A 24,138-nucleotide genomic window follows, 5' to 3' on the forward strand; every position below is an offset into this window, starting at 1 on the left:
AGTATAAGCATTTGTGTGATCGAGCGCACACGCATCTCGCAGAGGAGTGCGTGCGGCTATGAAGGATGCGAACTTTTATTACGGACGCATATTCACGCGCCGTGTATTTATGCGCTGACAAAGGACAGATTACGAATCGTGGGATTGCCGCATTAACGAGAGAGAGAGAGAGTTGATCCGATACCGGAACAGGATACCGTTTGCCGATCAATTGCGCAACCGGGATTCTCGCTCGTTCTCGATCCTCGCGGAATTCGGATTGCACACTCGGACAATCCTTTTGTATCTCTCATCGCGCGCATCGATTCGCGGGGAGCGCGGATTTTCGCTTTGTTAGCAATAATCCGGCCGACGCCACGATGCTGCTGTCGTCGGCGTCATTCGGGAAATGTGATTTCCGCGTGATAACTCTCTCGCGGAATTATGCGACCGCTGAATTAATTAATCAACTAGAGACTCCGAATCGAAGAGACCAAGCTGGGGCGACTCGTCTTCTCGTTCGTAGGAAACGTCCGTTCTTGCCGTTATCTCGAGATTGTCAATTGTCACATTTTGTCCAGAATCTGAAATAGTCACGTGATTCGTCCAAGTTTTGCAAGATTTACGATTAAGAGAGAAAGAGAGAGAGAGACAAGCAGTGCGCGAGCTTCTTTGCGAAGTGAGGAAGAGATCTTTCTTAATGAAAGCGAGACGAGTAGCGCGATCGCGTTGCCTTTGCCTCCTCGATTATCATCAATCATAGAGATCAATGTTATCGAAAATCATGTATCATTGTACTACGCAAGAAATTCCCAGAGGAACGAAAAAATCATCACGATTATGTATGTATGTGTGTGTGAGAGAGAGAGAATGAAAGAGATAACCATTACATACACTCCCTCTTTATTTAAAACTTTAGAACTTTAAAATTTAAAATTGAAGGAAATTAATTTTATTCTGATAAAATAAAAGATGTGATTATAGATATGTTATATATTAATTATTTTATGAATTAAGAAAATGAACGGACTAGAGATTGTAAAACGTGAGCGATTGAACGCGAAATTAAACATGATTGGACCAGTGATATGCTATTCTCACAGAAAGTTCCTTTAAAATCATCTGCTTTTTAGATACTATTGCGATTAGGATTTAAGAAAAGAGATTTTTCTTATTTTGCAAGCTAAGAGAAGAGAGAGTGTGATCAAAGTAAACTTTGTGATTTGCGCTCAATCGGAATTACGAGTTGTCTCGATCGGGATCGAGAAAAGCGCACGAAGCTGATAACTGAATGGGGTTCTCGATTGCCCTTCAGAGGCGTGAAACTGACATGATGTAAAAAATGAATGTTCATTCGCTTCTTTGCGCAACGGTCATTCTCATATTGTACCGTTTATTTGCTAAAACTACCATGTAAAATCATTTATATTTGCATATGATTAATATGTTTTACTTATATAAGCTCGTGGTGTTATTTTGCTATCCCCCTGGAGAAGCCGAGATCATCCGTCACCCCTTCCTCCAATTCCCAGTTTAATCTCCAATTTGACAAGCGCCACGGCACTCTCGGCATCAGCGAACTGCTCTAATGCCAGAGGCAGCCGAGCATAGAGCCGCTTTGAAAGTGAGATTAATCGTGCGAGACCTATCGTTATGTCTGACTCATAAGGATCTCGCAATTATAACGTCATAATTGAATTACATGGAAGGCGCTTGCGAGGGCATATTTCTTCTTGGTTGCACAGTACGCGCCGAGAATGTTATTTATATCTTTGATTTAATTTTGAAGGCAGTTCCGGGATGCCTCGCCGTCGGATACTCCTTTTTTCCGAGAAAATTTCATCTTGCAAACCAACTATCCTGCGTTTGCAATATAATTGTCAATTGTTTGAAATGTTCTATTTTCAATATTATTTAGAAATTGTGAATATTTTATCTTACAAGCAATTACATGTATTAATTTTCTTTTTTTATTTTAATAGAAAACGTAAATTGATATTAACTGGACGGGTCTTCCTTGGGAAAATGTAAATTGTCAAACAGTAGACTAATAATTATAGTAAATTAAATTTATTTATAATGTGGTTCACGTGATATCGATTTTTAAGGGCAAGTTACTTGCATCGGGTTGCCTCTCGACAAAATCCAGTTTCTGATAAAAACATCTCGCGACGATTCAATATTTTTCTTTCTTCACGTGCGTTGCGTAACCGTGCGCGAATTACACGGAGACAATTCGCGCGTAGATTATTATCGCGGATTTGCCATGCGGATTCTAAGCGAGGCGATTACGAACGGTGCAAGAGATGCGGAGACACCTCCGCAATTTACCAATTATGACGGAGCGAAAGGTGACATTAGAGGCTTTAATCGAACTTTGAATGCACGAGTAAACGATACCCCCGCCTTACCCCCGATCGTATATTTCTTGAGGAATGATTACGCAACCCGGCCGGAAGCACTTAACTGACGGTTAATTATCAACATTGTTGATAATTTCGCGCGTGGCAACATTACGGTTGTGGAAATGTCGCGGAAAATTCGAAATCGCTCACTCTCTGGAAAATCTTTCGTTCCGCGCTTCGATTGCACCTTCAGCGGCGATTGTTCGACGAAGTTGCGTTAAAACAATTTGTCGTTAGCGCGCGGTATTTTCCACGTGCTTTTTTCTTTTTTTCTCATGTGTCTCTCTTTTTCTCTTAGTTTTTATTACCTAGATGCGATGCTGCCGCATAATTTCGCGAACGTAGCTGTCCGAGCGACCACACTCTGCATTTTCTCTCACTGCCTAATGTACACTCCACGATAAAATCATAAAATAATTTGAAACTGTGCACGTCTCACATTATTCAAGATATGTCACCCGATGTTACAACTTGGAGACGTGACTACAAAAGTCGATGAGTGCTTGACAAGCGGTGTTTCTCGCAGAATTTTCATTCTTCGTTAATAAATGATGAACCGCGCCGAAGAAACATGTCGAAGCATGTTCGTGATGCACATCTAACTCGCTGGTAAAATATGCACATTGTCATGACGCGATTATTCCAGGAAATGTAGAAAAAAAGAGTGGCCCGTTGATATAATTTACTCTTGCAATACTGACGGACATTGATCACTTTTGTACAAACGTGCGACAAATATTCGCGCCGTCCAAAAATAGTTGCGGATAACGACGTGCTCCAACTTAATAATGCATCATTATCACGTCGTAAGGAACTATAACTTTGCGTGAAATCGACAGCTTTGCAGCGGGAATGTTCCCGGTGGCGTCGATTCGCGAACAAACGACGACAAGTAATTATTATCCGCATCCGTATCGCTTCAACGCTTCCCTTCCACACTTGCATTTTGCGCAATTGGGTCTTGTCAATTTAACACGTTGAATGACTGTGTACTGACACACTGTCTGAGATCTCAAGTTATACCAGCGATCTTCATGGATCCGATATCTTGCTAATATTTACGTTATCTGCTTCCGAGTAATCAAAAAGTAAATTAGTTTTAACGCGACGTGTCTCAGGCAATGTTTCCTGCTGTGCAAATGTCGGAAATTACATTATGATATATCGTGTAAATTAAAATAAATTCGAAGGGTGACCTGTCAAAATGTCAGATAAGACAAATTTGCGCAAATACAGGTGTCCACCAAGCTGTTACAACAATAAAAATAGCATAGTACATTCATATGTAAAAGAAAACAATTGAACTAAATAGCGCCTTTGTAACGTGTACGTGATGCGTCCATAAGGAATTCAAACTGTCATCATCAAAATAAGAACTTTAATTGGGGAAATATATTGTTTAATTATTTTTTCCTTGATTAATAGTTTAATAAATCTCTACGACGAGTAAATTACAGAATTCAGAGTAATAAACCTCCGTTACTTTAAAACGATTTCATGTTCCTTAGGAGAAACTTTCTTGCAATAATTCGACTCGCCAACGTTGTCATCGCGTCACCACGATTCTGAGCCTTGAATGTGATGCGTGAATCGCGGAAATATTAAGCTAAAAAAGTTATAAAAGTGGTACGCGATGGTACCACTACCACCGTCGACGAAGGGGGTTTGGCCTGCATGATTGCCAGTGGTGGAATACGGCGACGATCGATACTCCCCCGGGGGTTGCCTTATCACGATACTGCGTGTAGGTATGTACGCGGATGTGCTTCAGCGATGCACCGGATGCATTTCATCGAAACCGATGACGCCGCCGCGGCCTCGGTAAATAGTTGCTTTATTATTGCGCCAACGCGATACCTCGCGGCTCTTGTTTTTACCTTTCTAATTCCACGTAATCGCACGTGGAATTAGAAATATCCACGTGCCGGAGGCTCGTCGTGCCAGGCTCATCCGCCAATCGATTAACGAGCACGCTTGTCTTTTTCCACTGCGCAGCGATTTCCTCTCGCCGCAACTCGCTTCGCTCTTACACGGATTGTTCCAGTTTATTATCATATACATTGTCATAAATAATGCATTGTCAGGAGACAAACACCCGCTAAGCAATGACAAATATCTCCTCATACGTCCAAGAAATATTATTTTGCGATCGATCGCTCGATTTTGACGCATGATCGATCCCAGGCCTCTCCAACTCGGGAGAAGAATTTTCTACCTGCGTTCGTGACTGAAAATTAGGCATGAGTGACGCACGGAGTGACGATGACTAATTCCGCTATTTCCATTGAGTAATCCACGCGAGTCCCATCTCGAGAGACTCGAAACAATTCCTCGCTGCTCGAGAGCGATTCAGCGGGAATCGCTCGCAAAAAGGAGAAGAGAGAGCGCACTCGCAGGACCGCCTAGATGGACCGCCGAGCGTCATTACGGCCGATTATATAGCACGGAGTTCGATCAAGTTCCTCGGGGATCCTTTGGCGGCGCGCACTTATGTCAGATCCCGGCGGAACTCGCGGCCGACAATGAAAGAGAGAAAGAGAGAGCTGCCGCACTTGCGCGACCATAATCACGGTATTTGCACACTCGGTGACCTTGGAGGTATCCGTACACCGCCTCGCGAGCCTTGAACTTGTACGCCGAAGAATCCCGCACGAACTTGGCAACGGTCCCACAGACCGATCCACTTCCAAGACCGATCCGCATCCTCGGCGCGAGAACCTGGACACTCGCGCGCGCGACTTCTTCCTCGCGGCTTCAACGTTGGATACCGTTTTGCGAACGACGAGATTCACACCTGGATACCCGCGTCTGGCGCTAAACGCTTAATTCGGAGGACCCACTGCCGCGATCGATCAAACATTCGACGCGTTCGCCGATTCTCTCACCCCGGCCGTGAAGAGAACATCGGTACAGAGTAAAGAAGGTGCAATTCGATTTAAAAGAGTGCTACTTGAAAAAGATTCTTCTCGATGCAATAGACTCTTCGAGTCGCGACTAGGTTGATAGTATTAATCGTCCGCGAACGATTTCCTTGGCGGTGTCGTAGTCGTTTCTATTCTCGGTGTCGTCGCGATATAATTGTCTGCTGACCATTTTTTTGATTATTATTAATGGATAATAATGGGTAATAATAACGGATAATAGGGTCTTTTTGTGGTGGAAATGTTCTCCGGATAGTACGCAGCAGGATCGTAAATTATCAAGATCGTTAATTGGCGATTTTGAAATTAAGTAAATGACAGAATACCGTCTGTCCTTTAAAGATACTCGAGAAAAGCAAAAGTGTCTTTAATAATTTCACAATACTCGTATATTCGTATAAACGGTTTAGAAGTGCGCGATGCTCATGTCCTCTCTCTCTCTCTCTCTCTCTCTCTCTCTCTCCTCTCTCTCTCTCTCTCTCTCTCTATCTGTTGAGAGGAACGCGCTTATTATTTAATCGCCGCTCCCGCGCGGCGTCGTAATAAAACTCCCGTTATTGCATTAATGTTCCGCGATACCGAGTGCATATTATTGTCTACCGCGCCTCGCGGGGATGCATTATCGTCGTAAAAGGCAACGCGGTATCGATCTCTGCTGCGTCCGCCTCGATCGAGAGATACGTACCCGACGCATCCTGTTATGCGCGATATCCTTTTTTTTCACAGTCTTCGAAGGCAAGATCGTCCGATCTGATGTGCACGCGTTACCCGTTTCCGGGTGCGTGCCTCGGACTATTAGAGCAAGCGAGGATACTCCCCGTCCGCTGATGAAACTGCTTGAAAAATTGCATCGCGGCACTGCGCCGATGCCGACGCTCGAATCCAAGGATCCGGAGACTCATCAGCGCGACTCGCGTTCTCTGAAAGATGAAAAGCCGGCTTCTAGTGTACGCGCTTCGCGTCATAAAGTCAAGTCAAGCTACTTTGGTAACAGCATTAAAGCCAGCCGCATCTCCGCAGATCGCACGAAAAATCAGAACAAAGGGGGATCGAACTCTTCGACTGCAGTGTCGTATCTTTAATGCTAAAGATTGAAGCGGGAGATCAAACGTCCCTGACATTTCAGCCGATCATTTTTCAAGAATACAATTCCTTTGCATCATAGTGCAGAGAGTACGATTGCAACAATCTGTACCTTCATTTCCTCATTGATTATCATTGATCCCATTATCCTCTTCTAGTTCTTCTTCTAAATTCTACAGACGTTCCAAGGCATCTTCTCATCTGTCTTCGGCTATCCCACATTTTCCGGCTTCCCTTACGGAGGACTTCCCTTACGCTGCGCTCACGAAGCATCCCCTTATCGAGCCATCGATAGCGCACTAAAACGATCCATCCTGGGACCGAGTCGCGCCTCGTAAAGGCCTGCTTAAAGAGAGAAGTGTGGTGCTGAGAGAGCGATTCCGCGCGGCTCCGCTTAGGAATTCCACACCCGGCGGATACGCCTTATCGCGACTCGTCTTTCACGAGGAGGGTATCCCCTACGACGGTGAGGTATCCGCGGTGGTCAGTCAGGTGGGAGGTGGAGTCACGGGTGACGAGCCTCAGTAGGGCTCCCCGTCGGCAGCCGGGCAGGCAGGTAGACAGGTAGGCAGGTAGGGGAGCCCCCCTTGGGCTCTCACGGCACGCACGTACCCCCGGTAACATTGAACCCCCACTTGGGGGCCCGGCCGAGTCACGTTAGAGCGACGACCATCGTCGGTGCCGTGGCGTCCCGCCGCTTACAGTTGCAGTCGGCGCACCACTCCGCGAGCACGCGACGATACGCGCGAGCGGTAGCGGCGAGGATACCCCGCGAGAGGATACTCGAATATCCGGTACTCGGATGTACGGGCACACGTGTGGCACCGGTGGATTACTCCAATTTTGAGGGGGGAGGTCCGCAAGAGGTCCGCCGAGGGAACGAGCGAAAGGGACTCCCGGTGTTCGAATTCCCGTGAATGAAATCTGCCGGTGGATTACCCAATCGCGCTCGAATTTCGATTCTGAGGGATCCGTGGTGGCGAGGTGCACACTCACCTGGGAAGAGAGACCCGTGTCTCGTCTCGGTACGGATGCCTTTTTGCGCGGCAACGTCCGCGAATACGTGTATTCGATAGTGGAGAACTCGAATTTCGAAAAAAGATTCGAGGAGATTTGATAGGATTTTTATGGAGTCTTTTTGTGGTGGAAATGTCCTCCAGATAGTACGCAGCAGTAAATTATCAAGATCGTTAATTGGCGATTTTGAAATTAAGTTGAATTAAATGAAAGAAATTAAGTTAAATTAAATGAAATGACGGAATACCGTTTGCTTTTTGAAGATACTCGAGGAAAGCAAAAGTGTCTTATAATAATTTCACAATCTTGGAGATATCTTGGAGCAGTAAAGTTTTCAGGAATATTAATGAAATTTTGAAAGATCAGTGATTTGATGAAAGAAAGAGAAAGAAAGAAAGATATTAATTAACTAATGATTCCGAACGTTAAGAAGTCATCCGCATAATTGATTAATAATTATGAAACGAGATGTTGACATAAATACCGAGAACACACAACGCACTCTTTAGCAAGAGAAGGAAGAAGTGAACACTATACGCTTTGTCGGATCAAGATGTTATCTTGATCATATTAACAAATTAATGGTGTTGCGCGGTGAAAGAGAGAGAGAGAGAAAGGTGTGATAATGACTAATGTCGTAAATATTGTAGCTAACGCGCTACACAGATTACGTGTACGTGCGCCTCTCACATAAGATATTTTCACGTGACGTAAAATAAAATGCGCAAAATATCCGGATGGTGCTCGACACACGGTATTTGCATGTGCGCGCGCGATAATGGTGACAGCGATGACAGTATTACGTTAATAGAGATGCGTGAGCGATCGAGATGTATGCGCGTGGCTCGCACGATTGTCAGTGAACGCAGCAGAATGGATCAGACAGTGCACGTGCTGCCCTGTGCCGGAACTGATTCGCCTTCGTGGAGAAGAAAAATTAGTGTCCCCGCTCTCTCTTAAAATTCTGTTTTCTTAAAATTCTGTTTTCGTACAAAAATATTGATTAGAACACAATAGACCCACATGGTCGCAATGTGGATTCATACGAGGTCTCGTATAACACGTTGGATGCGTGTAATGAAATACAAATCAATCTTTATGATGTGCAAGATGAAAGGCCGTACTTGCAGGCTTATGCATAGAAAAGTTGGAGAATTTATAAACATTTTTCTAATATGCATATATTTTATACATATGTGTGTGTGTAATCCATGCAATTCATATTACGCGGATTCATAAAACGTGGAAGATATCCCCCCGCATTTTACGGGGGTCTACTCTACCATAAAACTCATAATCGATTTTCAAGTTTTAAAGTTCAAACAATCTTCCTTCTCGTTGTTTCCAGTTTATAGGATTTTCTTTATAGAGTTATTAATTGAAAAGAAAACGCGATGCTTCTGCCATATTACACCCTCGATTGCGAAACGCTCCTATCGATGAATCAGCCCGGTTAATTGGCGCATTCCGTTAGCCACGGAAAGTTCAAGGAAGTGTACTTAAACGCGGGTTTCCTTAAAGTCGACGGATATATTTAGACGATTGCTTATTTACGATCACTTGGTGCTCCATTATATGCTAATTAGACGCGCAACTCGATAATTAGCCGTGTTACTTTACGCACGAGTAAATTTGTATTAGGAGCGCAATTACTCGTGACCCTCACGGCAATCCATTCGTCTTGAGAATTATCGAGTGCTATGGTGGATGTCGAGCGTGTTTCCCGTCAGTGAGAAACTGAAAACTAACGAGTTACGAGATCTTGATTGATTAAACGCTAATGAGTAAACGTGCGGCTGCCTGTAACATCTGTAACTCGGTATTATCAGCAACGCTGTTATTAACAGCTATAAATTACGAGCATATGCAATGAGTAAATAAAATTTACAGATTTAATTGAGGTCTAATCAGCTTTCGAACAACAAATTGCAGGCTTTATTGAATTAAAGTATTTTTTAAATTTTTCCTCGCGATTAAATGCGATTAAATGTCACAATTAAAGGAGCAAAATAAGGGTGCTTGATTAAAAAAGCTCGGGTAATTAATCATGCTTTGCACACAAAGGATTAGAGCATACATCGCGTCGCACTGACCCTCTTTTCATCGATCGTTCCGTAAATCAGCGGCATCACGCGAGTCTATTTCGACGGAACGGATTTTCAAGCGTTATCGTGGAATAACTCATACACGTACGAAAGTGCATATTCATAGACTTTCGTACAGTTAGACTGAGCGAAATCCGGCATACGAGAGCACGCGAGAGATAGGAAAGCGAAACGAAAGCGATATTCTCGCCTACCCTTTCGATGAAACGCATAAGTGCATTCGTGTCTCCACTTATATCTTGCTCTACGCAGATTCTTCAAAAATTCTTGATTTTAATATTAATGTCAGTTGTTTTTGTTTTTGTACGAGGAGTGAAAAATCTAATCGAATAGTTTCATTGTCAAAGCGAATTCTTGGAAAGCTGGTCTTACCACGTCTTAAAGAGCTACTTAAAATATTGCAGCATCATTATATTCTAAATTACAAACTACTGACACATTTGTTAAACATTACTACGTCCCTGAAAATTATTGCAATCTTCTCTTTCTCTCTCGCTGTCTCCAAGAAAAAATTTCTACAATCAATCAACGAATCTCTCACTAAACTTAAGTCTCCAGCAAAATCTTACAAAATCATTAATACAGAATCAAATGATTCTAGAACAGTGCGTATAAATACACAAGAAAACTACGTAGTGTTGAGGAATAATCAGTGGATTCTAATAAAATTCTCCATTATATAGCGACGGAAGTCTTCCATTTGTTCAATTTCGTCCGGCGAGATCAGCTGGGACCAACCGGAGTATCGACTGATCGCGAGCAAAATCGCGGACACCTGACACTCCTTACGTCAGGCGGTGACCAGATAAAAATCGAAGCCGGTGCGGAAGGCGAACGCGCGATACGCGCGTATCAGCCGCGCGGCGTCAAGAGGGGGACGGACGCCCTTGCGTGCGTCATCGCGCCTGTCGCGGGTACAAATTGCACGCGAGCACGCCCCGGCGGCAGTACACGTGCGTCACGACGACGCTTGGCGTCGGACGCCACGACGGCCGACTCCTTCCTCCGTTCCTGTCATCGCCCGCAGCGATAAATGCACCGCCGTTGCGGATGACGTCCCGCGCGTTCTCCAAGATGATCACCTGGTTCATCCTACTGGCCCTTGGCTCCGTCTGTCACGGTGAGTACGTTTGCTTGTCTCTGCGCAACACAATTATGCTTAAATCACGCGATTTTTCAAACTCAAAAGGACTCTTTTCAAATCGCAACTGGACATTAGTCTCTAAAAATTAATGTGGATTCGTCGAATTCTAAAGAATAATGCGAAGTTTCTTTAATTTAAAGAAAATTCTTCTTTCTTTAATTAAAGTTTTTTTAATTTTCAAAATCACGTGATGATCACGTTAATGTTAGTTTCTCATGTGGAGGAATGTAATGTATGAAAATTATAATAATGAGGGGGATCAATAGCAGATTGATGGAGACCAGGAGGATTTTTCCTTAAAATAGTTTATTTGAGCACAAGAAGAAAGAAAGAATAATACTATATTATAGAGCTATTTGCAACATAGATATCGGAAGTGTAACAGGGAAACTCTCACTAATTACAGCACCGGTTAGAGAAAATGAGTAATCCTCTCGCGAACAACTTCGCGATTGACGAAATGCACAAGCAAAGCGATTGCAAATAACGTAATTGCACAGAATACGCCGCGATTTCGAAATGCCGACGATTGACTTGACAAACTCTTAACGATGACGGTTTCGATAGGCTTTCCTGATGTGTTTAGCTTCCTAGGACGTTCTTGAGCAGACATGTTTAATCATCTCTTTACGATCAAACATGCTCAGAAAACAACGAGTGTATCTATACAGCGGGAAAAGAATTCTGTTGATTTGAGAATTATTGTTTCAGCTCAGATTGAACATCACAAAAATAATAATAACGACGATCGAATGAAACGATTTCTTTTGATGAATTTTCGTTAGGTGCGAGTCGAGTTTGAACTTCACCCGTTCATTCGCGCTAATTAGCTTCCGAAGTTTTAATCGCGATCTTGACAAGGCTCGTTATCGGCCACGAATTACGAGCGGTCGTTTGCATCTTAAATAGAGGTCTCGTTATAGAGTTCCTGATAGGCCGATCGAAGCGCAGCGTCTTGAAATAGAGGGCCAAGCGATACGGGATACGATCGATACTTATTTCTAAATACGGCTGTAAATCGACAACGCGACTCGTCACACGAGAACTGCTTGGATCCGCGCAGCGTGATGCGCATGTAATGACAGAAATTTGATGCGTCGTCGATTGATCGCCTGAAACGAAAATTACTTACGTAATTGAGCGAGAGATTACAGGGGGACTCGCGATGAAGATTAACGCGTTACGCAACGCAGGATGCGCCATTCTTCATTCGTGCACGGAGCTCCTGAAAATCTTTTTTCTCTGCCAGCCGGACGACAAATTAAAATGCTCCTCATGCCGTAATCGCGACTTTTAGGATTAATTGACTTACTTAAATCGTTCATAGTTTTTTTTCACATGCAATCTGAGAAATCGCACTTGCAGATTGAGCGCTTGGCGAGCTTCTAGAAGCTTTCAAAGAGTATTAGCACCGTCTCGTTCATCGCAATGTTTTAATTTCGAGTTTTATGTACTCCAGCAAGTAGCTTTAAATCGAATTACCGTTCACTGATGATTCCTAACGTGAGTCTGATCGTTCCTCGAGCGAAACAGGACAAGACGAGCAATTTTGTTATAGCGTAACATTTTTTTCGGTCTCGCAAGTTACCTTCTTATTTATAGGATTATATAATTTCAATGTCTCCATAAGATTACCTTGGATAGCGCTCTCGTGCCGCTCACTTAATGCAAGTGCTGTTTTATAAATGTTAACAGACAAGCTGACAAACAACTGAACAACGCGAAAGTAGCATAGACCATGCACATAATGCGGAATCAATATGCCACGAGACAGCATTAGTTTTACGACACCGGAGACCTCAGTCTCAACAAGGGCCACGTAATTTTAAATCGCTGTACTAAGGTTGCATTCAAAATTACTATTGCGAGGGCACTCTTAGATCTCTGCATAACGTGATTACTCGATTCGCCATGAACAGCAGAATTCCGAAATTGACAGCCCGAAGCTTTGAGCATTGAGCATTGCGCAAAAATGTATTCTAATTTATTTAATCGCCATTTGATTATTTATATTTTATTACCTCTACATTGTTATCCTGCAACTTTCCAAAAACTTTCTAAAAGAGCGACTAGCAAAATTTCAGAAGTTTTTTATCTAACAGCAAAAAGTCACACGTCTCCCCATTCACTGAAAAATTCTAATTTTTAAGGAATTTTTAAATTCCTTGAGACGATGCACTTTATTGGACGAGATGATAATATACAGAATCTTATTTTTCGATGCTTCCGTTTGGGATTTACGTCATCAACGTCATAAACGACGCGAGGTGAAAATGCACACCACTGACTCACTGAAATTTCCACTTTATCAGTCATAAACGTTCACAACCGGATCCCAACGCGTTAGAGGTTCCAAAGCAGAACCGTTTGCTGATAATCGTGCGCTAGCGGTGAAAGCATTTCGACCCGACATCGTCTTCCTAGCGTTGAAATCTACCTCCACGCGTCCCGGCGAATCCACCTTGGCAGTGAAACCAGCTCGAGGCGATTTTCTCGTGCGCGTGAGATATGCGTTTCGAGATCTCTTTTCTCCCTGTACGTTCTCGCCGAACGCGACGATTGCATTTCATTAACGAGTTCAGCACGCCACTGAGAGACGCACATGTGGCGCGAACTTGGCAATGACGTGTTAATACGAAATTCCAACAAATTTAAGAGAAATGCAATTGCTTCCGATGCAAAACTGATCTCAGCTAGGAGTTTTGAATAAATATTTTACCAAAATGGCAAAAAGCGCGACTCCAATCCGAAAACCAAATTAGATAATAATAATCAACAGCGTCTGAAATTTTTCATTAAATAAATATTGTTTCGATGACTCCATTTTATTCTTATTGGGGAAAGTTATACTCTAATGTAATTAATTAAAACAGTGAAATAAAGAAATTTGTTTGCTCACATGCGAGACGCTAGCGATCTGCATTTGTTACATTGTACTCTATAATTCTATTCGACCAACGCTATCGCAGCAAAAGGATATTAATTAATTAATATGTGCCAAATTATTTATATTAGATATAAAGTTTTAGATATCATGCATCATTTGCAGTCGTCTTCAATCTTACAAATATCAATTAAAAAGAATGCGCCAATAAATGGCCGGAGATTTAATACTTATAATATAAAATATTGTATAATAAAAAGAAAATATTTTCTGAGCAAGAGGAGTCAGCAGAGCACGAAAGTGTCGACCGCATGAAAAAAGAATGAAGCCTGAATTAATCGTTCTTACGTGTGCACTCGAGAATTGCTTTGTCTGAATGGGCCTTAGCCCACGTCGCCCACGGATTCACTTTCGTCTCGCGCGTCACCGGAATGACAAATCAATGGCAGCCCGCGATTTTCGCCCGATGTCGAGGCGAAATCACGAGGCGAGATCTCTCACGCGGCTGGAATCAGAGCGAAACGCAACGAAACGGTGCATCGCGTGCATCGTTTTCAGCATTATCCATCTGGTGGTTTCTGCATCGGCGAACGGCCGTTCGCGTGAAGAGATAAATCCGGATAAATCGGCTGCTAGATCGGATGCAGATATAAGATTAGAACGCGTTGTTGTAAACTCAGTACCTAGCTGGCAATACACGAGATATCCCACGTGCTCCGGTAACCCAATTAATGCGGCGAACCGTGTGATAAAATTAATAAATCATGCTCTTGCACAAGATAAAACACGATAAAAGTCTAAATTCCTCAGTGAAAGTATCTCAACAGTCAAGATTGAGAGAAAGCAATCTAAATGACTGAAAAGATATATAAATTCATACTTGAAAGTACGTTGATAATGGAACACGGATACAAAAATAGTATCGTGACAAATCATATCAGAGTTTAAGAGACCATCAATTTTTTATAAACATTATTATAGACAATTATCACATTAATAATAGATCAACACCTCTACCTCACGCATCTCCAATTGAACTAAATTTGCAACAATTATCTCTCGGGACTTCTCGGGAAAAAAAGAATTTCTCTAAATGCACCAAGACGATGCTTTTGTCGACAGAAAATAGCTTTCAGCACTCTGGAAATCAATATTCGATATTTAACAATTAATCGATAAAACACGATCGATCGTATGGAGGGTAACGGCCACGTACCCGCTCGCTGGCCCCCTCGTGCCCCATCGCACTCCGCAAAACACGTGGCACGTCGGCACGTCGATGAGGATATCCCAGGGAGACCCTCCATAGGTCGGCACTGCATCACGCCACATCGCACGTCAAAGAGCACATCTTGCTGCCGGGGGATGCTGCCGAGGAATTCGTACGAATTCCGGCGCGCGGCTCCCCCGACGCCCTCCTCCATCAGGCGGCTCCCATGGCACACAGCGGGGCAACTCTCTCGCCCATCCTTCTTCCTTCTACCTGCCGCACACGTGTTTGCATTCCAGCGCGATGTTTCACTAAATGCACGCATTGCACCGGGTTTAACCACCCTGCTCCCTTCCCCAGGGGAGGGAGAACCAGTTTTCTCTTTCGGGGCCGCAGCCGCGAGACAACGGCGTGCTTTTTACGAGGGGACTGCATGGAAAAAGGAGCGGCAAGAGCCCGGGAATCTGCCGAAAACTCGCGGGGAGAACGAGGCGCGCGATTATCGTTCCATGATCGATCGCGCGATCGCGATCACTGATTCCTCCGCCAGCGTCGATTGTCATGAGTTATACGCAGAATTATACGCGCCTGCACAGAGGACGAAATAATTGAAATAATTTAATTAACCCTTTGACTCTTGATTACGTTTGTTGCATTAGAAAAGTTCATTATTTAATTTGGGATAAGCGCCCGTTAGATAATCACCTTTTGTTTATCTATGCAAATCGAACGAATTCAATATATATTCCTACAAAATAAGAAATTAAGTAGTAATTAAGTAGTAGAATTTAATTATATAGGATTTAAAAAGCAGATAAAAATATCCTTTTAGATCAAACAAATTAAAACAATTTTTGCCAAGTATATAATTTCAATTTTCTCAACAATAAATTCTTAATTAAATAATTACTGATTTTATACAAATAAATATATGATTGAATGGGGGAGAGAACACATGGAGCAGTATTTCCAAAGTGGAAATATAGCGGAAGTTGTGAAGTCGGAGCGGATATTCTACCAAACGTCGCCGCGACGAAACGACGCGCGACGCAACGATGATTCGTACGTGCGCGATGTACATTTGCGGAAAAAATTGCACGTTGCCAAGTAATGGGGTAAATCACGGTTTGCGCGGCTCTGCAATCTGCCTTCGGCCATTCGGCAGCCGAACGCGAGGCTTGAGCAACCAACCCGCGTAATATGGATGCTCATCGGGCACGTGTGCATCAGCGAGTGCTGATTAATCGAACGTCACGCGTCAGTAGATCGCGCCTGATCCTCGCATTTTGCCGTCGACTTCGGCTTGAGCCGTCCGCGATCCAATTGCAGTGAGGAAGGCTTTCCTTCTCCATTACAACGCTGAAGGTTTTTAACGGGTGTTTAACGAGATCACGGAGAAAGGAAGGATTCGCGCGCGTGGTAAGCGCGAAATTATGGAGGAGAATCCGCCGGTATTTCATAACGAGATCCTCGAAAAATGACCGCGCGTGAACGCGCGCGATTAACATGAAATAAAATAAGCGCCGAGTCCTGCGAGAGACGAAGGATGCACATTCTTGCATATCCTTGACACGATCCGCTGCTCGGCTCTCTCGGCGTCGAGGCGTGCGCCTCACCGTTTACGGAATTCTCAGGTTTCAAGGTGTCGACGTCGTCACCGTCGTGCAAATATAAAAAACGGACGTGCACATACCTTCAGCCAGCGGAGCCAGCCGTGCGTGAAAAGAAAGACAGAGAGGACGGAGACGGAGAGAATGAGACTAATCAGTTAATTACTCCTCCTGGGACGCAAATGCCGGCCGCAGGATAGCAAACGACGGAACACGCGAAACTGGCACGACAAAGTATTACGTACACGATTGTACACGAACAAATAATCGCCCTCGATGCTTGAATAAAAACTAAATTAAATTAAATTATATTGAATAAAAACTAAATTAAATTAAATTATATTAAAATTAAATTAAATTATATTAAAATTAAATTAAATTAGATCAGATCAGATCATATTAAAATTGGAATCAAATTACGTGAGTGTCTGACGTCTGAAACCGAATTAAAATGTACTGCTCCAAGACGTGCCTTGGCGAAATAAGAAGAATAAAAATCAAATCTAAATGATAATCGAGACTAACTATAACAGAAGCAGAGAAAAGTGGGGATAATGCGGAAAGCACTCGTTTGAAGAATTGTAGGCGGAGTTGCCGTCCGTTATCGCAATCGATCACGGATCTGCGACCGATGACGTCCGTGATTTAAGTATGCACGTTGCGGCGAGTTGCGGAGGAGTTGGCGTGCAGGCACGACTCGCGAAAAATGATCCCGCGAGCGGAAACGAACGGCGACGCCGGCGGATTTCCGGGTCGACCGGTAACGATCGGATTAATATTCACGTCGAGTCGATCCGCCCGATAGAAAACCGGAGGGCAGCGGCGGCGAACGGCCGCCCGCATTTCCGCGCTTGATTACGGAAAAGAGAAATCGGAAACGGAAGTCGATCCTGGAAAACCGCGAGAGTCACTTTAAAGTCGGAGGAACCGCCGGAAAAAGGGAGCGAGACACGTGCTTGATCGCGTGACGCTGGCAAATTTAGCGGGGAACCGATAGAGTCGATCATGCATTCGCGATTATGCATCTGTGACCTTTAAGGCGAACATCGAAGATATTTTAAAATATAATATATTACTCCGTTATGTTACTCCGCGCGTGCAATCGATTCTACATAATATCGAGGATTTCTGTAATTGCCGAATGCAATTAAAACCTGCAATTAAAACCCACCCGAGTCCGTTGCGGGAATAAGGTTGACGTCATAAGGTTTTTCTTGCAACTTCTCGCAACGAGCGGCTTATGATTCGATCGTTTGAGGAATGCGTATAATTTCCCGATGAGGAATCTCTTGGACCCGTGGAACGCGAACGCTTTTCGAACCTTCCAGGAATTCGGATGAGTAGATGCTTCCTGGAAGAGAGCATTTCTTTTAGTTGAACCAGCTGAAGACTTCATCACGGAGGCACGGTTATCATGCGGTAAATGTGATGTAATAAGCTTCATATTTTCGCTAAGGAAGCTTTATTCAGATGATCGTCTCTGCTCGTAACTATCTTCGCATTTTTATTCTAAATAATTATTGCCGTAATAATTTGACAATTCTTTCTAATTGATTTACAACAATTTTAACCATCGCGCAATGCGCTATCGAAAATATCTGACTCTTAGATAGTCAATAATTATCTCTGGTTTAATTAATATTTTTTAATTAATATTAATTTAATTAATATTATATTAATATTTCTTAATATCGCGCGAAATGTCTGTGGTGTTACGTCGATGTTCACGGCCGTACAATAGTAATACCTGTTGAATACGTGTACCTTGATGCTGTCACGCGATTCGTCGTGGCAATTAATAACTTTTTTATAATTATCGTCGATTTAACATTCAAAAGCGAAGAACAATGCCGAGGGAAGATAGCTCACGCGTAGATGACTACACTTGAAGCACGCACATCTCTGACTCACGTGCGCTACCAATTTGCATTCGCCTTAACGATCTTCCGTGTGGCGCAAGTACTTGAATTGGTAATTTCGGGAGGAACACGTCTCTCTGTGCAGGGAAGAGACTCGATCTCGTGGAAATCGAAAGTTACGTGCCAAAGATCACCAAACACTTCACTTATCTATAATGCACCACTTTCAAACTAAATAACTCGAATCTCTTTAAGCTGATTTCGAGTCGTGAATCTTTGACAATCTCCAACATTTCAGCCGGCGGCTCTCCATCAAGGTGCCTCCCATCTTTCTTCTTCTGAATGTCCATTGTCTATTTTTTCCCATAAAAATCGCACGTTTCTACCATATTCTACGCGTGCCGCAAGAAAAAGCGAAGCAAATCTGCCATGAAAGACGGAGTCGCATGAATACCAATCACGTTATAATTAAATTACGATCACGCCGGGCCTTTATTCAGATTAAATTAATGACCGTTATTTTTTGTGTTCTTAATTATATGAAATTTCTTATGATGTCCTCGGAATGCTCTCTCTTCTCCTCGCTGGACCGATTGATTCCAGCTGGCCACGTTTCTCACATCGTCTGCGGTCTCGAGATGAGATTCCATTGCCCCGCGTCATTAGTCACGGTCTCCTCCGCTCTGCAGAGCGAAAAACTCATTTGAAATGCGTCTCCATCGACCGGTCGACCGGTCAAATATCAGGCCTCTAATCGAGCACGATCAACCCGCTGACCGACACACGTCGCACCTGATCCTCCCGCCAAGACGCGCGCATATCTGCCAAAGAAAGTGTAAGAAAGTTAGCGGCAGCTCGGTGGAATGTGCGCGCTTCCTCGGCCCGAAAATTCCTGGGTCGGCTCTCCGCGATCGGTTTGATATAAACCGTTCCATAAAGCGGGAGCGGGAAAGTTAGATGCCGGTGAAGAGTGACGAGGCCAACGGCGACGTGTCGGAAAGCGCGCGTGTCCCCGAAACGAAGTTAGAAATTGGACTTGTCTTGTGTGCTGCCTCGGTGAGACTAAAAATTTGCATTGCGACGAGATAGATCGGCGTACAGGTCGAATTCAGATCCACACGGTTCCTCGCACAGATCGCTCTGTGCGACTTTCCCCATCACGTTAGTTCCCAGCACGTTCGCTCGCTCACGATCGTTGTAACGATTTTTTTTCCAGACGATGTAGTCTTCTGGTAATAACGCTGACATTTCAGGAGGATCCGCGTTATCGCCGTCGGCTCGCCGTTCACGAAGTAACGTCCCACGAAATTACGGATGTTACGAAATTGGTGCAACGCCCGGCACCACGCGAGTTGCGTCAGGCGAGTCTGATGTCCGATCGGTGGGCCTAATCGGCTCGATAGGCACGTAGCGCCGATAAAGCCACCGATCATTGTGTCAATGTAATGTGGAAGCGACCTTCCAGTGTCAGCGACCAACTCGAGCTCTTGAGGACGACGTTGGCTTCTAGCGTACGTAGATCGTAGCTGGCGAACGTTGCGCGACAATATTTCCAAGGACCAACTTCGGACATGTAATTGCGCACGTACTACATACCCGCCATGTAGAAAGCGTGCGATCGGTCGCAGGGACGCTCTTCCTTCGATGATCGCCGCTGAGCAATCCTGGAAATCGTTATTAGAAGCTTGCCCGGTTTCGGGTATCCTCGAGTTAAGTCAAGTCGGGTATCCTCTGGCATCTTGATGTAAATCGATCCGAAATTTGAGACCAGGCTCAAAAGGCTGCTGCGTCTTTCCTTTTTTCTCGCAACGGATGAAAAAAAAACGATCAAATTGCGATTCGAAGAATTGCAAATTTATATAAAATTAATCATTCATTCACTTTGTTACAAATCTTCAAACTTGGACAGTTATTGATTCATATTATTTAATTATTCTATTTATTTTATTAATTTATCACTGTATTAATATTTACCTGAATATTGTCAATGGATCGATATATCTTCGATACATTAGCAGCGACATTAGACGCTTGTTATGTCGATAGCAATTAATTCAACTCAGATATTAATGCGCGAGTACGTATCTGCGAGGAAAGCCATAATTTGCGCAACGGACACAAGCAGAATTGAGAATCTCTCAACGATTGTTGCGCAACATAAAATTCCATCAGTTCCACAAATAGTCACGATACGGAAATAGAGCCGACTGCTTTCGGAGACGCGGACGATTCCCGAGTCGGCCTATCGATCCGACCCTGATTCTATCTGAACATGGTGACATACGCGCGACGCAAGGCGATTGTCTACGTGCCTGTCGTAGCTTCCTGCCCGACGTGTCCCACATATCCGTCCACTGAAGTGCTTCTTCGCCGAGGCGTCTTCGCGTCCTCACGACGCCGGCTTTCCGCGCGCGCTTTCGATTTTTTCCAGGCCCTAGGCAGATTTTGTCCAGGTCGTCTATACTCCATTTAACGTATTTCTGCGTTACACTCACCAATGATTTTTTATTTATCATTTACAACAGAGAAAGAGTTTTATAACTACTTACACGATTGTTTAATAAGTGCCGCTGCACTCACAAAAATTAAAACTAAAAATTAAAATTAAAAAATTAAACGTTATCAATTTTGTTTTATCATTTGTCGCGGATGAGAATGTTCCAAGCAAATCGTCGTTTGCGTGCTTGATTTATAGTCATTTTCTCATTTGATGCTCAGGTATTCCCGTGGCTGATGATTTTGTTGATACAAGCACAGTCGGAGAGGTCGGAAATGTCTCGGATGCGACCGTCATTCCTGAAGTGGAGGGTCACTCCATGGACGACATAATGCCGGGGACGACGAAATCACCGACGAATATCGTGGTATTCGTAGACGTCCCGGAGCACACAGAAACGGAACTGGACTCGTCCGTGCTGTTGGCATGTCGAACCGCCAGTCCTGTGGCCGAATGCCAATGGTCCTGGCAGCCATTGCCACCAGTTCATCTGCCGCTTCCGGATGTCAGTGAAAGCCCGCCGATTTCCACGAGTAAGTGCGATCTCATTGTTCCTGCCACGACTTAATCATCAGGGCCAGTTTAACCTGATGATGATATCTGGAAACATCTGCGAAAATAATCAGTCTGATCTTTGGAACAATTATTGTCTTTCAAAATCTTTCTACTATTTATTTTTCAATTTTTCAATTTTTTTTTAATGATTATAAGAATAATTATAATTAGGGTAAAGGCACCTAATATTGTATAGCAGCTAATATCATATAAGGCAATATTTCATAAATTAAATGCCATTTTTTCAGGATCGCGATTTTTCCATTTTTCAGTTTTTCGATTATAACTGCAATACAGTATAATATATCAGTATCACAGTTGCATATATCGTTCCTTAACTAAATTTCGAAGAGAATGCGAGTTATGAGACATCAAAATATTAATTTCTCTCTGTTTTACAAGTATTTAAAATTATGTATACGATATTAGACGCCTTTACCCTACAATTCGTTCAAGCATCAATCTTATTTGGGGTAATTGGGCATTCAACCAGATTAGTTGAAGTCACTTGTAAGATCCTTGTAGAGGATTCTATTGTTGCCTTTTTTTATTGCGTTGGTTTATGCAATAAATGGCCGGCTTATCTTTCTACACCAGATACCGTGGGCATTCTTCATAATCCTGTAATCGCGCGTTGAATATTGATTGGGGATTGATTGCCTGACTCGCACGGATCCTCTCGGTGATTTCAGCCGCAGCGATCTCGACGATCGAGATCACGATGACTCCCACGACCCACCCGTTGCCAGTACGACAGTTTCCCGCGTTCGGGAACAACAGCAACGATTGCTCCGTGAGATTCTCCAGCACCAAGCACGAGCAGACAGGATACTGGACCTGCGCGGCGAGGGTCTCCACGAGCGATCCTTTCACCAACACCGAACCCGCCAAGCTGAGTATTGTCAACCCTAATGATGGTAAGACGCTCGAGCTTCTTGATTCGATTTTAATGAGAATATCTGTTATTTGATGATCTTCAGGCTGTGATAATATCGCGATAATTTGGGCTGTTATATGATGAATATGATGAAATTCAACTCGAGCCTTCTGGCTTCATCTTCTTCATGGAAGACATTCATATTTATAGTAGAAAGTATATTAACTACTCTTGTTAAGTGTTTATTTAGAATAATGCAAGTGAACATATTTAATTGTGCTTGCTTAGAGAGATAATTATAGAATTTTTATTCGCGAATTTTTATCTGGCATTGATTAATTACATTCTAAACGTTTGTAGATGAAAAATTGTCTGAAAGTTGAATCAAAACGTTATTGTTGCTTGATTTTATTTTTTTAAAATCATCTTACAGGTTTTCTGGTATTTTGAGAGGAAAAGCTATTGAGCTACAGTCCCGTTGCCCAATTACAATTTTAATCGCGTAAGCATAGTGAATAAGCGCGATGTACATATTTACGCAGTTGCTTTCGGACGGCCTCGAATTCTTGGTGACAAAACACGCTCGACATCGTTGTTAGTCTCCATCAATTGCGACAACTGTCACAATATTTTCCGCATCAGGAACTTTGTCACGCAAACCGCCATTCTGTTGTCGGGCAGACGACACTTTCAATATTTATTAAAAAATTGCTACTAAATTGTATTATTTATTTTCAATACTTTTTACACGTTGCGAACAATATCCGAACAAATTTATCACGATTTCGATAATGATCCGGAATGAGTCATACCGAGGTGAAAGACAAGTGAATCATGGAAATGCTGTTTTCAATGTGAATTTGGTTCATTTTGATAATTATCTCGGATGAATCACACTACAGGAAACGCTCAAAAAATTATCATCAAAAAAATCACTTTTTTAACAGGAAAAGATTTTGATTTTAGATTAACCGAAGAATTTGGGAACAACAATGGAATCAAAAAACTCAAAATTTAAAATTTATTTTAGTCTCATACCGAAAAGGTTGAGACTTTCTGTAGAATTCCTGCAGAACGAATAAAAAAATGTACAAAATGAAGTATTCTTTCTTGAGATTCTCCCGATGGACTTTCGATCACGTTCGATGAATGAGACTGGTGCATTGCGTAAGAATCGTTGACTGATGCGATTTGTGCGTTTCAGGCATCCCCATCACATTCGCGACATACGAGAACGTCGTCGAGGTGCCGGCGGGATCCTCGGGGCAGATAATGTGCCAGACGAAGTCGCCAGTGCGCGAATGCCAGTGGTCCTGGCGACAGCTGAACCAGTCGCAGCCCTGGAACCTCGATGTGAAATCATTTCCAGCCTTCGGTAATGATAGCACGGAATGCAGCATCAAGTTCAAGAACGTCCTGCCGGAGCAGGAAGGCTACTGGACCTGCGGAGCGCGAACCGACCCGAATTCCACGTTCACCCAATCGACTCCCGTGCGATTCCTTATATCAGAAGGTATTAACTGTGATCGCAGCTCACAAGCTGAGATGCTGCTTTAATTTCTGCCTGCGCGCTTTCACGTCGACGCAAATTGATTGCGATTATACGACTTAAAAATTCAATTCGAGAAACTGGAGTGGGAATTACACGCTTCACACGTTTCATAGTCGTTACTCTCTAATATGCATTAGCATAAACAGAAGTTGTACGTTCTCGATTGCGAAGAATGGTCTTTTCTTTCTCGAAAATGTCGTGCTTAGAAATTTTTCATACGTGATAAATTTAATAATAATAATAATAATAATAATAATAATAATAATAATAATAATAATAATAATAATGATATAAAAATAATAATAAAAATTTAATCATGATATTTGGATGAATGTTCAATATTACGATACCTATTTAATCAACAATTGTTATCTAATAATTGTTAGTTCGGTCATTAAAAAAACACTCTTACATCGCGTCATGTTTCGCGTCACTCGGAT

At 43.1% G+C, this 24,138-nt stretch overlaps 1 protein-coding gene across 4 annotated transcripts in view; it reads left to right on the forward strand.

Moving 5' to 3' along the window:
• Positions 1-6,999: 6,999 nt before the first annotated feature.
• The window catches only part of LOC105284402, a 30,539-nt gene continuing 13,400 nt past the window's right edge, over positions 7,000-24,138 (forward strand). Inside the window, exons 1-5 of one of the 4 annotated variants that reach the window (XM_011347869.3) lie at positions 7,000-7,413; positions 10,194-10,630; positions 20,936-21,247; positions 21,962-22,186; positions 23,351-23,659. In XM_011347869.3, coding sequence (XP_011346171.1) covers positions 10,561-10,630; positions 20,936-21,247; positions 21,962-22,186; positions 23,351-23,659 — 916 coding nt within the window. In that variant the 5' untranslated portion in view covers positions 7,000-7,413; positions 10,194-10,560. The remainder of the gene's footprint in view (positions 7,414-10,193; positions 10,631-20,935; positions 21,248-21,961; positions 22,187-23,350; positions 23,660-24,138) is intronic. The other 3 variants (XM_011347868.3, XM_011347866.3, XM_011347867.3) reach the window with 3 other exon arrangements.

The sequence above is a fragment of the Ooceraea biroi genome, chromosome 3 (genome assembly GCF_003672135.1).
Source record: "Ooceraea biroi isolate clonal line C1 chromosome 3, Obir_v5.4, whole genome shotgun sequence".
NCBI lineage: Eukaryota > Metazoa > Arthropoda > Insecta > Hymenoptera > Formicidae > Ooceraea > Ooceraea biroi.